We start from the raw sequence: 18,580 nt of genomic DNA, 5'->3' as shown, positions 1-18,580 counted from the left end.
GAAATATAATCATACGAGACTGACCACACTCCGGGAGATATCATTCTAGCTCCAACTGGGTTTGGACATTTCATGTCGCCTGGTGCTGTGGCATCGTGGCTAACACATCGCACCACGCCATTCTTTCCCAAGGCAAGTAGAATTTAATTCTCTCGTGGACAATACTCAAGAGAATGATATTACGCCACACACGACATGGCAATCGTGGCTGATATTTTGACTTGGTGGGGTCACATTGTGGCTGTGGCTGTAGTGAGCAATTTGAGTTGTGCCCTTGCCGCTCTTTAGGCCTGAGGGTGGCCTGAAATCAGAGGGAAGCTCAACACAAGCCTCAGGGTTATAAAGCTTCGATCAGTACAGGGCATCTGGCAGGGAAATTATAGTCAGCTTCAATCCTAATCAGCAATATCATGTTGTCATGATGCGCTTGGCTATAGAACTTGGTGAGGAAAGAAGACTCTCAATTCAATCTCCTGACCCTCATTATAAGGGTCCCGCGGCTAAACGACTTGGATATACTAAGCCTTAAATACGAAAACACTCTATTGTCATGTACGTGTCCTTGCTAGCACGGCATATCAGTCTATCTATTAAATAGTTCTGTCAAGTTCGTTCTGTCCTTGAACTTCCCCAATAACCTCAATACAACACTTTTGACCCTACACCTTTGTCAATACGGCGGTCAGACAGCTCGCGCCCAATATCGCCAAAAAGAGATATAGTTGGCAGTAGGTATCTCTCGACGAGTTCTATTCACGCAGGTTAGACACGAGGCTTAAATGCTCAAGCATAACATACCTTGATTTTCCAATCCTTCCAAGTCGGCAAGACGCTGCGATACCAAAAATGCGCTTGGGAGTATGGATAACTCATTGCGTTCCATCTTTGACCCTGATCCTCCTTGATGTACCAGCTCTGACACCCACTATTCCACACTGTCTTCGACAGATCATCTTGCATTTTGTTCGTGTACGCAATCTCGGCATCTGCTTTGATCTCCACGGTTGCTGCCTTGCCGGTGATGACCGGCTTGAGGAACCTGAGCGCGTAGTTGATGGAGTTTTCCGAGGCCATGATTGCGGACGTGTGGCCCGTAGCGGCATTAGGTCCTAGGAGTAGGAAGAAGTTAGGAAACCCGCTCATGACCGAGCAATTGTAAGCCTCAGGACCACCGGCCTTCTCCCAGTGTTCGGTCAGGAGCTCGCCATCGCGCCCGATCACCTTTAAAGGTGAAACAAAGTCGTTGGTCCGAAATCCGTTTGCGAGGATTATGACATCAGTCTTTATGGTCTTTTCTTCAGTCCGGACACCATCAGGCACGCTCTCAATGGCTTTCTTGTTGGTCAAGACGAGATTGGACGCGTGCAGGCTTTTCAAGTAGCCGCTGTCGAAAATACGTCGTTTGCAGCCGACGTCAAAGTCGGGGATTAGAATGTCGTGGTACTTTTCGGGCGCTGTTTCACGCATGTACCGTTGCACCTGCACTCGCATTGCTGCTCTCAATCTGCCAGCCTTCTCAGTCAGAGGAAATAGCTTAAACTGGCTTTCTGCCTGGAGGAAGATGTGAAAGCGGTGGAGGCGTAGGATAAAAGGAACATGTTTGAATGCCCACTTTAACCATCTCGGGTATGGGAAATCGATCGGGGGGAAGACCCAGTGTTTGGAGCGTCCAATCTGCGTCAGAGTCTTGGTCTTTTTGACAATCGCCGGCACGATTTAAGATGCTGTACAGCCATTGCCAAAGATGACGACGTCTTTCCTCTCTAGGCTCACGTCCTTTCGCCAACGAGCAGAATGGAAGATGCCCCCCTTGAAAGTCTCTACGCCTGGTACGTCGAGATCTAATGGATACACGAGCTGTCCGCTGGCCGAGAACAGAATACTTGCTTCGTGTACAAGGATCTTATTGTGCCGGTCGTCTCGAATGGTCAGTCGCCAACGATTCTGCGCTTCAACCCACCGACACTCGGTCACTTCAACTCCGAATGTCATCTTTGAAAGGAGATCATATTTCTGTGCAACTCGTTGTAGATAAGCCTCGATTTCATCGGTGGTCGGTAGTATCCGTGACCATTCGGTGTTCTGTTCGTAAGACAGACTATAGAATGCGCTAGGGACATCACAAGCGGCACCTATACAGCGGTTCACGTTATTGTGGTCCTTGCTGCAAAAATTGTCTAAAGCAAGCACTCACCAGGATACTTGTTAATATACCATGTCCCGCCTAGCTTATCACGTCTCTCGAAGTACCTGATATCGCTCTCGTTATACCATCGCCGTAGCGTTGCACCAAGGCCAATGCCTGAGAACCCAGTACCTACGCAGGCAAATTTGGAGTATGTTACAGTATCCGCCATCGAAGATGTGTGGATCCGATGCCTGACAACACACTGATGTTGCTTCAACAAGAAGAGCTGTTACTTTCGAACGATCATTCTCAACCTATATTGGTGTCTTATTGCCACTCGGACATTCAAGCCTTGAAGCATAATCCGGATCCGGAGGAGGCGGCAATGAGGCGATGGAATGCGGATTGTCCAAGGTTTCACTCACCGGAATTCCTTTCACGGATCTTGTCCCGGACAGAACATTAGATGATTTACCCCGGATCACAACCCGCAAAACTACATAGCCCAAAAGGCGGAGACTTCATAGTTCCCTGAGTGCGGGACTTGTGGGGGAAGCTAGCACCAACTTATCACAGGCTAGATAAAGGTGTGGTCTGGGTGCACATGGACCTACTGTAGTCCCCTGGCTGCGGGCTTGTGACCTTCAATCAATTTGGACAGGAGTCTGACCATTCTCATCCACGTTCGGGGGCTGGGTCGTTACATTTAGGACCATGGTCGAAAGTCATCTCCAATGGGCTTTACTTCACATGGAGCCTTGGATGAGTTTACTTCGGGATTGCTTCCATCACCTCGTCGGGGCTCATCTCTCGTGTTAGCTCGTGACAAATAACATCTTGGCATGCACCATGGCCACGCCAACTCATCCCCTGGCAGGACCAGCTAACTGACCTCGAGAGGTTCATCTTGCATTGACTTTTGGAGATACGATATACGATGAGTTGACAAGACAAATAAGAGTTCCAACACAAGGGCAGTAGACCTCGGAGAAAGTTCCCACCGCCTGTTCATGGTTCGTTGTAACACAGATATGTACCAATGTTTAGTCCACAAGTTCATAGATCCAATGGGAAGTGTTCCAGATAACCCACACAAGGGCCGCCATATTAATGTCTCTACGAACCCGTGAAACAGACTACGAGTAAGTTGAGCTGAAGAGTGCACTACCCCAGAGCGATCGTGAGCGAACACCAGGCGACATGACGCTTTATAACTTCGTACCAATCCGACATTCCTCAGTCGTCGTTTTCATCTTCTTCACGGGCGTTCTCTTGTTGCTCCGCAATGTGTTCCTGCCGGTCGGTCGACGCAATACCAAGGCTGGAAAGCCACCCAGACTGCCACCGGGGCCATCAGGTGTCCCCTTCTTTGGCAGCTTGTTAGACATGGCCAGAAGGCGAGATAAAAATGAGCGGGAGTGGGTAAGTAGATCACGGTCGGCTGAACATCGAGGCTGACCCTTCCCTAGCTCGGAAACATGTCTCGCTACGGAGAGATGACGACCCTACACCTCGGCTCCAAGACTTGGATCCTCCTCAACAGCGATCGGGTTGTCACTGAGATCATCGCAAAACGCGGAAGCCTGACCAATGGCAGGTCACCCATGCCCGTTTCTAGTGGTATCGTCAGTCGTAATGCACGTTCCCTGCTTCTTCCGCCATCTAGCTGGACGGAGCCACGTCGAGTCATGCACCAGCTCCTCAACGGGTCGGCTCTCAAGCAGTATGGATCGTGGCAGGAGTTGGAAAGCACGCAAATGATGGCAGAATACCTCCTTCAGCCTGGACGCTGGTTCCGACACCACTACCGTTATGCAAACTCGGCCATTCACAGGATTGCACTGGGAGATCGACTAGTCAAGTCCGGGAAGGATCTTGAGGACCTCCAAGATGTGGTCACAGTATTCGTGGGCAGCATCGGCAGGAATTTCGTAGACTGGTTCCCGGAACTCGATAAGCTACCTCGGCGGCTGCAGCTTTGGCGACCATATTGGGAGAAGATCGATCAATGGAATCACGACATTTATCGTAGCTGGTGGGACCCGGTGGTACAACAGGTTCGAGATGGCACAGCGCCTCCGTCTTTCGTCAGAGATGTTTTGCTGAATCCGGAGTCCAAGTACACTGGCTCTGATCAAGACGCCATGTACGTCGCAATGCAGCTCATCGAAGCAGGAAGCGATACGACGCGGGAGGTGCTCAACACTTTTGTCATGGCATCAGTCTGTTACCCGCACACTTTCCGAAAGGCACGGGAAGAGGTTGACCGCATCTGCGACCATGATGGACACCTTCGACTACCGGTGCTGGATGATATACATCAGTTGCCGTATACCTGTGCTATTATTAAAGAGTTACTAAGATGGAGGCCGATTTTCCCCATGACTCCCGATCACTGTCTTACAGAAGACCTGGAGTTCGAGGGCTACACGTTTCCGGAGGGGGTGGGATTTGTCATCAATCAGTTCGCCATCAGTAACGAGTTTGAGGATCCGGACAGCTATCGACCAGAACGATTCCTGGACGGCCACGAGACCGACGTTTCGCATGGAATCTGGCAATTCGGTGGAGGACGACGGATCTGCGTGGGCTATCGTCTAGCTCAAAGGGGACTCTTCATCAATATCGCACGTCTGGCATTGTGCTTCGACTATTCGACGGTAAGTAATGGGTCGAGAACACAGAAGAGGATGGTAATCTTTGACCTGATAGAGAGGGAAACTCGACGACAAAGTGCTAAATCATCACCGCACCGACGAACCCTTTCCAATCAACATCAAAGTGAGAGGTGAACGCTACAGGAAATTGATCGAGAAAGAAGCCATTGCCGCCGGGGTCTTGGAACTGGCTAATACGAGGATATAAAATTGTAGTGGGAGCTATGCAGCGAATTATCATGAAGTGGTTGGTTGGGGCAGAATCGTATAGTGCAATGTTCCACTGGTAGCTCAATTAACTGCGCTATTTCAACATGCGCCTAAGCCAGTCCAACATTCTCTCCAAGGGGGGGCTCACCGCTGTTCGGCGGAAGTGAAGTGTCAAGATGTGATCATGGGGCCTCTCCCCTGCCCACCTCGAAGCGTATACTGGTGAGAGGACGACAGACTTGGGCCGAGCACCCGCCTAGCCAAAAATCAAGGCGGGGCTAGAAGACCAAAGAAATCACCGAGTCTCCTATAAGCATTATTCCCTAGACCAAGCATTTACTGTGTGACAGTTCTAATAGTTATTCGCAGCTACAGTAGCTTCTGGAAATATTTGTTTATATATCTATTCCAACAAGCACAGTCCTTTGCTGAATGAACGAATAGACTGCGTTTTGATTTGTTTATGGTTATGTACGATGGGATGTCTCAAATCTCGAACGCAATCGGCGTTCATTGCAAATCCTAAGCTATAGAGGATTTGAGCGATAGTCTCAGGGGTAGTTCATACTTCCTGATGCAAAGCCTGAGATGCAGGCAAGAGAGAAGTCTATTGAAAGGGAGACTTTGAGGAGGTGGCCTAATCATCGAAGAAGATGAGGAATCTAAGAAGGATTTCGATGAAACTACGGAGCAGAGCCAAGATGAGGCTCCGGTCTGGCGCAGGGATTCTGTCCAACCTTCTAGACGTCTACAGAAAGGACATTGTCCGACAGGCTCGCCTTGCGATCCTGACAATTCGGAAGCGAATGAGTGAGGAGGCGTGGCTAAGGTCAAACGATACGCTGCTGGCAAAAAGGTCGGGACCTTAAAAGAAGAGCGTGATATCTGACGCTCGGAAGGATGGAAGCAGTAGCAGATCTTAGCTATCTTTTTGGGCTGTCAGTACAGCTTGCCGACCAGCTCGCCAGTATAGCACGCAGTGTCATCGTGACAAATCTTCTTTTCCCGCGCTTTAACATTTTCCGCTTGTCCTCCACTTATTTCCGTGCTGGATCTTTTCCCTTTAACGACTTCTAGCACAATATCATCAATACAGAAGGGCCAGTCTTCCATGCCACTCCATTCTCCAGCCTCATCAAGTCTTGATATCTCGCCGTAGATCTCTATAACGTCGACCCCGAAAGCAAAGTCAGGCCCAAACCACTCCCGAAGATAGACAGGTAGGGAAGGATGCCGTCCTTCCGTATAGAAACCCGTCAGCTCACTGAAGATCAAGTCGCGATCGTGAATTGGTTCACCCGGTAGTAAACCTGGGAACGTGCTTTGCAAATCGGCCGTGGAGTGGGTGCTGGCAGTTTTGGGCATTCGAAAGAAGTTGACGTGAATTTCTGCATTGCTATAGCCAAGGCTAGCACCGGGCACGAATCCAAGCGGTGCCATGCTCAGCGAGATAACGTTGAATGTGAAATCCTCTTCTGCTGCAGAAGGACTCTGACTTGCGTAGAGACCTCGTAGGCTCAATCGTGGTAAGACATGGGCTCCTTGTCCAGGGCTCCGCCCCCCGATGATCGCGTTAGGCCGTGAAGTTGCACAGAATTTGTCGTGGATATCGATTAAGTGAGGCTTTGCATGAGCTGCGGCGGTTGTGTTGATGACCGTGATAGATTGGAAGTAGATGCCTTCATAGGTGAAGGAGCCGTGGGGACCAACGCCTGTGGTAGGCTCCGTTGCGAGGTCATCAAACTAGGAGAGATTATCTCAGAGCTGGTTACGCTTGCATGTAAGACTGCCATCAGGTGGAAAAGAGTTTGGACGTACGTTAAGGGTGATAGTCTTGGTTGAGTACGTGCTCTTGACAAATTCAGATTGAGAGTTTTGCGAAGCTGTAGCTATGCCTTTGATGGTCAAAAGCACCAACACTCTCAAACCAGACCTAAGTGACTTCATGATGGTTTCGACTTCTCTCAAAGTCTTGAAAACGGTTAGGTAGAGATAGTCCTTTCTAGGAGTTCTTGTTGAGGGGATCTTGCTCTGCTTGACCTGGACTGTAGGCTTGAACGTCATTGTTGCCTCTCAACTTTATTACACGGTCTTTCTTGCTTCCGTAACGATAACAGCGAAGCTCAGAGGCCTTGGCTTGGTATGGTGCATCTTCGAGTGGAGCCCGTCACAGGTTAACAAGGATGCTCCCTTGGATTGATGACTTTGCATATGCAATGTCATTTTGTAAAATCACACCCCTCAGGATCTTCGACTGTTCCAAAGTTTCTGCAAGTCTTGTTGATCTCACCTGTGTGACAGAGGCCAGACTTTCTTCAAAAACACCAGCTTGTCGAAGGACAGATACTAACGCATTTAGATGTAAGGTCATCTTGGACTATTGGGTGACATTGCAGTTGCTAGGCGCTAGAAGCACTTCGCGGCAGAAGGTGGCCCTGCAGAACGGGGAATCTGAGTTGCAGGAGATCATTGTATCGCCAAGATGACTATATGTGAGGGCCTGCCTCCTTTCTCGAGCAGCACTCGGTCATCCGTCTCAGACAACCTGCAGTCACTTAGTCGAATAATCTCGCGAAAGATTTAACATGAAGTTCACCATCAAGACCCTTCTCCTGGCACTGCCACTTCTAGCAGTTGCACTGCCTGCTGCTGAGCCTGCGGTAGAAATAACGCCGGGACCTGAGTTAGTCCCTGCGCCAGCAGCTATATTCAGGTACGTTAGGCACAAACATTACTTTCAGCCTACTAACTTTTCCCTTAAGGCGCGGGTGTCCTGCTGGACAGTGGAGCAGTCAAGCTGCATGCCAGCGAGAATGTCCATCTGGTCCGTGTCAGTGTCAGTATTATCGTGGCGTAGGGGCGCCAGGCAGTGGCTATAATCCTTATTTCTGGCAGTGCCTAACACATGGCTAAGCCAAAATACTGGTTCAGACAGCCCCATCATGAAAGATCTATTTGTGTTGAGCAGAGCTATGATTTGCTCAGATAGTGGAGAAACTAAAACCTGCATGCAACAAGTTTTTGTGCTTCAATAGCCGAAGCCTTACACCTCCTGCGAAATCTACTCTCCTTGTGCGTAGACACTATTGATGATTGAGGCTTGCAGGTGGTGACGACATTGAAGTCCCATCCCCTCACTCAGGCGATGCCGCCCTGTGCTCGCCCGAGCGGATGTTTGTCCAAGGCTTCAATATTCAGCTATGTAGCTGCATTCTAAAAGCGAGAAAACAGGCGGTCTTTTCGAATGCTGTTACATTTGGTCTGGTATAACCCCGGACAGGTGTTAGCCAACACGGGGGTTCAACTACTAATATCTTCTCAGCGCCACTCCCACTATCAACCCAGAGATATGGCATCGCCGACAAGGGCGATTGCTGAATCATGCCTCGGCGTTGATTAGGCCCGAGGAAGACGAAGGTGACGATGAATTTTATTCTCTTCTATGCTGACAGCGTGTCATCAATGAAGATGATGGAGGTCTGCTTCAATTCAATCGGCGCTCGTACTCATCAGACATACCGACCGAGAAGTTCTCAATCGTTCAGTTACATTGAGCTCAAAATACAGAGTGCTCGCAGACAGAAACAAATCGCACCAACATCTAGCGCCTATTGAAATGCCTACTCAGAACTTAAGAGCTTGAACGACATAGCATAACCTAGATGCCGAAGAGTCAGCCATATGTTACAACAAGGAGAATCCATCGACTCACAACCTCGACGTCCTTCATTAATGTCTTGCGACCACTGCTTGGTTGGAATCATTTGCACACTCGTCAGATCCTTGAATTCGTGGAGATTGAGATATAAAGGAGGCCCTGCCCAATATCTCTCGTCTTCATTCAGGCGATTCATCCTATTATGGGTGTGAGATAGGAGTTTATAGGTCCTCGTCTCAACATGACCAGGAATTCCTTCTAAGGCCGGCTTCATGTCCTCCTTGCACCAAGTAACGAACTCGGACTCTTCGTCTTCTTCTGGCGATATTGCAAATGCGTAGAGAAAAGGTACAGTTGCTCGAGTATCAAGTCAGGTGGTGTTTACATGTGAGAAGGAGAAGACTGACCTTTGCCATCCCGCTTTGTAGAAGAGGTGCTGTGAACCAGCGCATACTGACGGAACTCAACCGATTCAGTACCGCCTGGAACATCTGAGATGTCTATCTTTCCCTCGCCATTATAAAGTGAGTACAGTGTAAGATATTTAGGGTATTCTGACTCATGTTGTGTTGCTGCTAAGGACTGAAATTGAGATATCGATTGTAAATTGGCAAAGCCTGCTCTTTCCGAGTCAAGGGATATTGACGCATTCAAAGGACGAGAATGAACCAAGTACAGCAGGTTGGGATGGGTCTTTTCGTCAGCCATGTTGGATTGATCAGCGTTTTCGCGAATCTAAGTCACAGGAGAGACTTATTGATATGTATTAAGTCAATGTCTATGCTGACTATGCAGTGTCAGCTGTCGCCCCGCACAAAAGCATCTCGATGAGCCCAGGCCTACGAATTGCTCAGCGAATCACGCTGTCTAACATGGAAGTTAGTTCCCACAATAACACAGGGTTATCCCTTAGCGTTATGTATTGACAGCATTCTCGAAGTTTGCGCCAGCTGGAAGATTGAAGCGAGGACTGCGTCACGGCTCCTAAGTTCCGGATTTATATCTTATAGAAACCTACAACTCAAGACGTATATCTGCGACAGTGTTTGTGAGCATTTTACAAAATCAGTCATGAGCGATCTCGATTCCGCCCGCTGGACGATTTCGCGTGATCCTCTCCTGCTAGAAGAAGAAAACGAGCGTGTCAGGCTCATGCCAAGGAACGTGTCATTTCTGCCCGTTACACTAGTTCTCTCACTTCTGGCCAACGTTGCATTACTTCACTCTATCTCATGGAGGCCCAGAGTCGCTCGCTTTCCTCAATATTTCTGGTGTAAGGTGGTTCCCCAAGCTTGTGAACCGGCCTTTCAAGTTGACGTCTGATCAGCACCAGTACAAGACATTCTCACGTATCATCCTCGGCGTTTCACCACCTTGGTGGGAGTCGGTGATTCGATTTACCAAGCATTGCCTTCCCCGGAAAAGGATGCGGCCTGGCGAAGTCTTTACGTGATGGCAGTGCGAGTTCCACGCGAGGATGCTGAGCGACTACCCAACAAGACAGCCCAGATTGGACAGAGTGATGATTTTGCGGTGGGATTGAACGTCTTCCATGATATTCACTGCCTGCACTACCTGGTCAAGAACATGGATTTTCTGTACCATCCGCAGTATTTTGGTCTCAACGTGTCTTTCAATCCATTTGATGGTACACATGACCTCGACTACTTTCGGAAGATGGTGCCAGATGAATTTCTCAGCCGTGGGCACGCCTATCACTGCTTAGATATGCTCCGGCAAAGTATAATGTGCAACGCGGATATTGGAACATATGGATGGCAGCGTGCGCCGAGGACTAAGTATCTGGGGACTGCTGTGGAGAACGTACACATGTGCGCCGACTTTGGCGCTTTGAGAAGATGGGCAGGGGAACATGTTTTTGACGAGGGAGGCTTGGAGCCATTGAACAAGACTGCTTTTGCTGGGAGGTGTGGATACGAGGATGAGGGTTGTGGCGAGGAGTACGGCGAGTCATTATGGAGAGCAGAGAACGAGTGGCTAGATTCTTCTGCGTGGCGAGACCACCACACAGATTGACATGGAATAGCCTGCAAGTCGATGGCAACCTGGAGGAGCCTCGGCAGTACACTGCACTAGGATCTGCAACTTTAGAGTTAGGAAGAGTTGGAAGTGGTAGATTCAAGCGAAGTCCAGGCGGTTTTCTGGGCAGGGTTCGCCCATCTCCTCACAGACACCTGGATGTACGGAAGTCCACAAGGGTTCAGGCTTCAAATCTGCGGATCCTGGGACCGGCGCACTGATGATCCAATTATAGGTGAAACCAACTGAATACTTGCGTGCCGTGGAAAGACTAGAAATCACTAAAGTTCAGGCATCGACGTACCCGTAAGGCGGGGAAAGTCTTCCGCTGTATCTGTAGTGTGGAAGGTACCTTGATCTCCTGTTCGACAGGGAGCAGCACAGGCATTTCGGGGTCGAAAGTAGTCCCTTCGTACGGCACAAGTGTCGCGGCCCTGGCGTGCGAGTATGATTGTGAAATATTAAAATGGCCGTCTCACGTCCGCAAAGACTGACACAAGATCAGCTCTAGCACCACTGGGAGCTTCGGTGTCGGCCCTACAGTTTGAACATATCAAGCGGATTGGTTGCTACGTGACTATCGAGATTTAGTCTTTTTGCTTCCGAACGCCACCCGCTGCTTGTGTCGACTTGGAATCTATCCTCTTTCTTACCCTGCGCGAAATGCGCCGTCTCACGTAAAATTTGGCTCTTGTACCAAAGAGGGTTTCGACTTTCACCTTCTGGAGCCGGACCCTGAGCGTGAGAATTCTAGGAAGCTCCACGGAACCGTTCAAGACTAGTCCAGTATTGGTTTGCTTGTTGGAGGAACACAGGATATGAAAATAGCTCTGTTGCTCTAGGCTTTCTGTCAAAACTACTCCAACCCATTGTTTGGCAACTTTGAGCGTACAATACGTTATAATACGCCTTGCGTGTCTTATGTCAAGCCTGTACCTTGGCCACGCAACAGCGACGGCCAACAGCCGTGCGTGTGTTATTGGCGAGTGTCAGTTGAATGGAAACGCAACTGACTTATAGCATTCTTCCTGATACCATTAGGCAGCAACAACTTAACGAGCGTGAACATCGCACAACTCAAAACCGTTTGGCAAAAAGGAGATCTCGTATGTAAGATGGCAGGTTTCTGTTGATGCTGATTTAAGATTCCGATCAGGCCAGAGGCGTGGCTGCCAGCAGCTAACGACTCAGAAATTGTCAAACATGTCACAGGATGCATCGCTGGGACCAACGCAGAACCACGTCCTTTGCGCCGATCAAGTTGCTCCTAAAGGTCACGAGTATGAGCTCATCGATATTCCAACAGACCACTCTCACGCTCAAATTGACTGGATATACGGCATCTCTGATCTGCAAGAGGGAAGACTGGCCTTGAGCAACTCGTGCCCCTCGGAAAGCAAGGACCCTCTCTCCTTTGAATTTCATAATCCATTGCAAGGTACGAGCTTTGAATATCAGGCATTGCGTCTATCTTCACCTGCGACAAATGAAATTGTATCAGACCGACATCATATACTCAACACGGAGACCTATCCTGCTGATATCCCTTCTGAAGACAAGGCAAGATCTTTAGACGCTAACAGCCCGGGAGCTCACATGACCTTTTTCAACGTGGAAAATTCCCACAATCTCGACATTCTGAATAGTCCTTTCCACCAGACTTTCACAACCCCTGGTATTTGTCAAGAGGTATGAACGCGAGATTGACCTCTGAAAGAAGAGATAAGATGAATGCAACTAACATCTTCAAGATTTCCACATTGCCTTGCAAGAGCTGTAAAGCTCATTCCCACAGCGCTCAAGTAAGCTCCATTCCCTTGTCTCCAATATCGCCATGCAGAACAAGCCCAGCAGCATCGACTTGCCACGAGTCTCGGCGTGTTTCCGACGGAAAAACAGCACTGCACCTAGCAGCCGAACATGGTCACTCCAGTATAGTTCGTTACCTGCTTGACTGTGGAGCTGAAATAGACCAGCCAGATACGGTCGGGAAGACCGCTCTACATCATGCAACTCAGAACGGTCACAGCAGCACTGTCATGTTGCTACTAGCAAGGGGCGCAAAACCGAACTTCTTAGATCATACCGGGTGGACAGTACTGCACATGGCAGCTGAGGGGGGCCACGAACACATCTTGAGGCTGTTGATTAACGCTGGCGCGAACTACCAAACCAAGATAGGATACCACGAGTTCTAAGGGCAAGACCAAATATCCCTACGCAAGCCGTTCAAAGTAAACGTACCTCAGTAGTGGGATTTCTTCCACTCAAATGCACCGGTTCCGTTCTGACCACCGCAGTAGTTTGCCTTTTTGTCAAGTCGAATCCTTCTAGTCAGAACCGGCTCGCATATCAGCAAACAACTTTACCAAGAGTCAAGAGACACTGGCAATGGACCCAGCTCGAAGCACGTATCTACGGAGACTAGATCATGAGCTCCTGCACTTACCAGCTCCTGAAAAAGACATTTACCTGCGGTTAGGGAAATGCGACGGCGTCTTCCCATACCTTGACCTCTCTGGCCCAGGCATTATAATGGTCTGGATGGAAATCGGAAGCTTTCGCAACTATCAACAAAAACATAAAGTTACAAGATCACTTCAACTTTCCGGGTTTCGTGAGATGAGTCAATGTCTCGCTACTATACACGATCATCATGTGATAGTCGCAGACATTGATAATCGAAATTTTCTGGTGGCAAATGATAAGTCGGTCAAATTCTCTGACTTCACAGAGTCAACTCGATTCAAATTTTGCTTAACATGAGTAGACATGACTGTTCGCGGCTTCTTAAAGTTAATGTAGGAAAGAAAATCCCAAACTCAAATCGCCGTGGCAGGCGAGGTAATGTATGGACCGAGAAAAGGGTGTTAGCCGAAGACGTTTTAATAAATGGAGGGACAAGCGTTCCGAATTCGATCCAGGATTGCTAATTGGCTGGCAGAGTAGGACTCAAGAAACCCTGGGTGATGAGAAACGTGGCCGAGGGGAAGGGTGAATCTGATTATATTCGTGGATTACAGTAGATGGTAGCCAGTTTATCGTACTATGTATGGTACGGTCATTTACGTGCTCTTGAACCAACTGTAAGCCAAAACGTTTCGTAGCCGAAAGAAAAGCCCATGTTTTGATGTTTCTTTAGACAAGATCTGGTTGCCAAGTCGACATAAAGGGGCGCAATAGATTTCGAGTTCTGGCCGGGATCAATGCCGGTTGTGAGTGGTTGGAGCACTGGGCCAATACCTTGGACGTAATAGATTCCCTCAGTCTGAAATGACGATGTGCAGCTGATTACCTCATATGAGCAATGTATTCTGGGATAAGATTGAGGTACTTCCAGGATCAGAAGGAGGAGGAGAACCTGTGTGAGGCTGCTCTGATGGACCGGCAACAATCAAGTACGATATGGAGTCTTTTCCACCTTGGGCCGAGGGTCAAACAGCGAGCTCAAAGACATTAAATCTTGTTGAGCCCTTCGTATTCATGGACAAGGCGGATGCACTCGGCCTGACTGTATTGTCCGCATACTGTCTGTCAAGTATAAGGTCGGAATTCTACATCGTGCTCCCAGTACTGAAACAAGTAAGGCTCGAGGCACTGGGTTTCGAAGAGGGAATCGACAGTACCGTCGCATCTGGTTTTTCGGACTCGACATTGATCACAGGCCTGAGCAGTCTTTCGGCGCTTGGCCCTTTGACCTGTCAATCTCGACTCAACAGCACTATCGTCGTTGGTGGACATCTTAAACTGCTCCGCCACAATGTCATTTGGAAGTACTCAGACGTCGATCAATGCGTAGATAAACGCCGCACGATCCGGGCACGATAAAGTCGATGACTTGGGTGATTGTCATTGGAGTACAGGAGAAACTTGAAGTCTCTATGTGTGAGGTCTTGGGTTGGAGGAGACCATGTAGTTGCAGAGGTTCCAAGCTATGAAAGACACCGTGACGGTTCGACAATCGGTGTGTGTGACCTTGGAGCATACTGCGACCTTATTATGATCAATTAACACCCTATAAAACACTTGAAGAACATGTAGCTCACCCATATCCAGTTAGATATGAAAGAGAAGTATCGATGCCCTATCACTTTCAAACCCTATCAGTTCCACTTTCTACTCATTCACGCACACTCACTGTATAGTGTTTTGCCTTTCACGCCAGGCGGACCGGAAAACCTTCTACGTGAGAGAGAAGAGCTAGGGAATATCGAGATCTACGCTAGTATTTACGCCAGCTTATATTGGGAATAGTACATTAAGGCTCAGTACTAATCTAATATAGTCTTATCACGTGCATAGGCTGGTTTACATGGAGAATCGCTGTCGCACTTGTTGTCCTCGATCCATGATTCCGCAAGGGGCATAGTGACCATTCCCCCCTGTGGCCCTGCAGTTAGTTGACGCCTATGACGCTTCACCTCGCCTAAGCCTATGACTGGCGGGGGACATGCACAGCCCGGCCGCAGCAACACCAAGTTCATTCCAGCGTGGAGTCAAGGGTTTTTGTTTGTTGGCCACTGACACGGCCACACAATTCGTCACACGTCCGTCGAACGCTCCAACGCGTGAAGCTCAAATATCAGGCAAGGTGCATTCTTTAAAAGGCGACAGGCTCCTTCAGATTCCACCATCGAACTTTTCTGAAATTTGCCTGCCCCATCATCCCTTGCTTTTGATATCTGCAGCCACCCTTCTGAACAACCCAATAGATACCCCCAGAGACATAAAATATGGGTGTAAGTACCCCCTCCGACACCTCCAATGCCCCGCACCTGTCACACAAAAGCTGCCCATGACGGAATCCACCATGCTTAAGCCAGAACCCCTTCCAGGGATTCGACTCTTAACAGACTCCAAGAGGTTTGCTGACGCGTACCTTTGCCATAGCTTGCTTCCAAACTCGCCGCAGCGAATGCTGCCTACCCAGGAGGTCCTCCCACGAATTTCCCGCCTGGAGGCCAAAATCCTGCTGGATATGTAAGTCAAATCAACCTTGTGTAATCAAGGCCAAGATATGCCCATTTCCTACCCAATCACCCATCAATTCTATGCGGGAATATGGTAGAATCATGGACTGATGACCTGTTTAGCCCGGCTCGCAGCCACAACAACCTCAGTATCAAGCCTATCCTGGTGGTCCGCCCTCGGGTCCGCCCAAGCCAGGCGCCACGGTAAGACCCTTCCTTGCCCACTCTCAGACCATTTCTTAGCTCGACTGCGTCATCGTTCCTCCCATCTTCTCCCACCACTGGCTGCACCCATTTCCACTGTGAGGATTCTTTTCTGCGCCCAGGCTAGGCCTTGAACCCTACACATCCCTTGAGGACAATTACACGACAGCGATCGTGCTCATTACACGTCCTTCACTATAAAATGAGCAAGTTCTCGCGTTTGGCCCAAGCTGGCCAACTTGGAGGCCAACCTCCTGCACCGCAACAGAGCCCCGCGCCAATGTCACAACGTCCATATTCCCCTCAACCACCAGTTCAACAATCTCCAGCATCTTCCTACCCTCCCGTCCCTCCACGACCGAACGCCTCCCCCCAGCCCTATCAGCAGCCTTCCTGGCAGCAGCCTCAGCAGCAGCAACAACCCTACGGCCAGCAGCTTAGTCCGCCGCCTCAAGGAGGAGGATATCCATCGCCCTCATCTCAACCCGCCTACACCCCATATCAGGCACAGTACCAACCGCCGAATCCGCAAAATCAATACGGTCAACCTCAATACCAGCAGCAAGGCTATAGTGGATATGGACAAGTCCGTCATGTTTTTGCACTGTGTACACATATTGCTATGATAGCGACTAACAGGTTTCATTTTAGGGACCTCAGCAAGGTCAACCTCCTTACCCCGGAGGCCCGGGTGCACCACCACAGCAATATGGAGGTCCACAACAAGGTGGTCCACCACCCCAGCAACAATATGGTGGAGGACCTCCCGCCCCGGTTGGTAATGTAGGAGCGTACAAGCAGCTTTTGCAAGCCGCAATCCAAGAAAAGGGCCTACAAAACTTCTACCCTCCCGGACACCCTCAACTCGACCAGATTGCAAATCGGGCCTCCGCACAGGTCGCTCAACTTGCACAGGCTTGGCGCATCAATCCTGAGATTGCGTCTGACATCGTCAAGCTTGCCCTGTACGATGTGATTCTTTACATCGACGATAGCGGCAGCATGCAATTCGAGGAAAATGGGGAGCGCATCGATGATTTGAAGTTGATACTGTCGCGTGTCGCCTATGCTACCTCCCTGTTCGATGACGATGGTATCCAGGTTCGGTTCATGAACTCTCCCGAGCAAGGCAATGGCATTCGAAACGAACAGCAAGTCACAGAGATGGTGAGTCGGACTCGTTTCTCTGGATTGACACCCATGGGACGTGAGCTCCAGAACAAGATCTTGGGACCTCTGGTACTTGGGGCTGCACGTAGTGGAGCTTTGAAAAAGCCGATCCTTGTGATTACCATCACCGACGGGCAACCAACCGGCGAAAGCTCTGCAGATCTTGCCAGGATAATTCGCAATGCCTCGGACGAGTTGGCGAGAAACCCTCGATATGGAAAAGGCGCTCTGGCTTTCCAGTTTGCGCAGGTCGGCAATGATCTCAAGGCAAGAGAATTCCTGAGCAAGCTTGATGAAGAACCCAGTATTGGAGACATCATTGATTGCACATCCAGTAAGACCATCTCCTTTGGCCAACACATTTGTGGTAGACTGACCAAAATCTAGACTACGAGGTGGAAGCGGATGAAATGTCAAGAGCCAACCCTCCAGTGCACCTCTCGCCGGAACTGTGGCTGATCAAGCTGCTCCTCGGTAGTATCGATTCATCGTATGATGCCAAGGACGAGCAAGGCAGTGGTTCACGACCTCCACAAGGAGGATACGGCGGACCGCCACAGCAGGGAGGTTATGGTGGTCCTCCTCCACCTCAGGGTGGTTACGGTGGTCCCCCACAGCAAGGAGGCTATGGTCAACAGGGAGGGGGTTATCCACCGCAACAAGGAGGTTATGGTCAACAGCAAGGTGGTTATGGTAGACCTCCTCAGCAAGGCGGGCCAGGCGGCTATCCTCCCCAACAGGGTGGCTACGGCGCTCCACCTCCACCACCCAGATATTAAACCTTGGACTTTTTGCGTCCGGCGGGTGATGTTAAAGTTGATGCAGCTGTGGCTGTCTGCAAAAGTGCGAATTCTACACTTATCTTAAGAAGCAGTGACGTTTGTGGTGGGCCTGTATGGGCAGGTTGAATGCCAGAATTGCTAGTCACATTGTGTTAGGGCGGGCGATCACCATTCTCGTGGGCTTCGCATCATCGTAGCATATGGTGGACAAGTAGATTTCCAAGCATCCAGTGGTGTTTGAAATGTCATGTCTCTCCTGCAGGGTTATGAAAGGGATGTCAATCGCTTCAATGACAAGTCCGATACTTCATAGTGTCGGTCCAGAGACATATCTCCAGGAATGACCAAGTCTGTCTCTAGTACTAGTAACACAACCTTGACATGCAATGGTTTAGATTGTCCGCTCGCAGCAGGAGCTGTAAGAGCAGCACGTGAGTCACACGAAGCAACACCGATGTCTCTCTTTACCATGTCACCAACACCTTTGGGATTCCGATATCAACGGACTTGGACCATTCTGCTGTCACAATTCAACTTCATACCTGGGTAGGTAACAGTAGTCGGAGAGGGTCTGGGACACAGTCGAAGTTTGGCTACCACCTACGCCCCGAAAGTGCGGACAGTCCAAGACAAGAGCTTGGGTCTGTGTAAGTGTGTATGCATGTGTGTTTGTGCCATGTGTTGCCCTCCCCGTTGTCACCATCGTCCTCTCTCTCATTCTCTTTCTTTGCAATTGTCGAAGCAAAAGAAAGTAATCTCAA

General features: G+C 49.5%; 4 protein-coding genes across 5 annotated transcripts; 2 read left to right on the top strand and 2 right to left on the bottom strand.

The window, feature by feature from the left end:
* Positions 1 to 659: 659 nt before the first annotated feature.
* On the bottom strand, positions 660 to 2,357 carry PV10_04462 (uncharacterized protein; the record flags this gene model as incomplete). The annotated part of the gene is made up of 4 exons (XM_016369018.1): positions 660 to 749; positions 799 to 1,674; positions 1,774 to 2,132; positions 2,195 to 2,357. 4 exons carry the CDS (start codon positions 2,355 to 2,357, stop codon positions 660 to 662), a joined length of 1,488 nt encoding a protein of 495 aa, XP_016224806.1.
* A 6,055-nt stretch (positions 2,358 to 8,412) lies between these two features.
* On the bottom strand, positions 8,413 to 9,361 carry PV10_04461 (uncharacterized protein; the record flags this gene model as incomplete). Its single annotated transcript, XM_016369017.1, has 3 exons — positions 8,413 to 8,653; positions 8,708 to 9,010; positions 9,061 to 9,361. 3 exons carry the CDS (start codon positions 9,359 to 9,361, stop codon positions 8,616 to 8,618), a joined length of 642 nt encoding a protein of 213 aa, XP_016224805.1. The 3' UTR covers positions 8,413 to 8,615.
* Positions 9,362 to 11,542: 2,181 nt separating this feature from the next.
* PV10_04460 (uncharacterized protein) lies at positions 11,543 to 13,313 on the top strand. The gene is made up of 3 exons (XM_016369016.1): positions 11,543 to 11,799; positions 11,850 to 12,382; positions 12,445 to 13,313. Exons 1-3 carry the CDS (start codon positions 11,691 to 11,693, stop codon positions 12,889 to 12,891), a joined length of 1,089 nt encoding a protein of 362 aa, XP_016224804.1. The 5' UTR covers positions 11,543 to 11,690; the 3' UTR covers positions 12,892 to 13,313.
* A 1,999-nt stretch (positions 13,314 to 15,312) lies between these two features.
* Positions 15,313 to 18,255, top strand: PV10_04459. 2 transcript variants are annotated; one of them, XM_016369015.1, is made up of 5 exons: positions 15,313 to 15,432; positions 15,584 to 15,673; positions 15,787 to 15,867; positions 16,519 to 17,371; positions 17,425 to 18,255. In XM_016369015.1, the coding sequence occupies exons 1-5, from the start codon at positions 15,427 to 15,429 to the stop codon at positions 17,814 to 17,816; spliced, it is 1,422 nt and encodes a 473-aa protein (XP_016224803.1). In that variant the 5' UTR covers positions 15,313 to 15,426; the 3' UTR covers positions 17,817 to 18,255. The 2 variants fall into 2 exon arrangements, with proteins under 2 accessions (XP_016224803.1, XP_016224802.1); XM_016369014.1 differs by having other exon boundaries at positions 15,787 to 16,453.
* Positions 18,256 to 18,580: the final 325 nt, after the last annotated feature.

Source organism: Exophiala mesophila (assembly GCF_000836275.1).
Source record: "Exophiala mesophila strain CBS 40295 unplaced genomic scaffold supercont1.3, whole genome shotgun sequence".
NCBI lineage: Eukaryota > Fungi > Ascomycota > Eurotiomycetes > Chaetothyriales > Herpotrichiellaceae > Exophiala > Exophiala mesophila.
The sequence above is the reverse complement of the archived record's forward strand: the minus strand, read 5'-3'. Positions and strand labels throughout refer to the sequence as shown.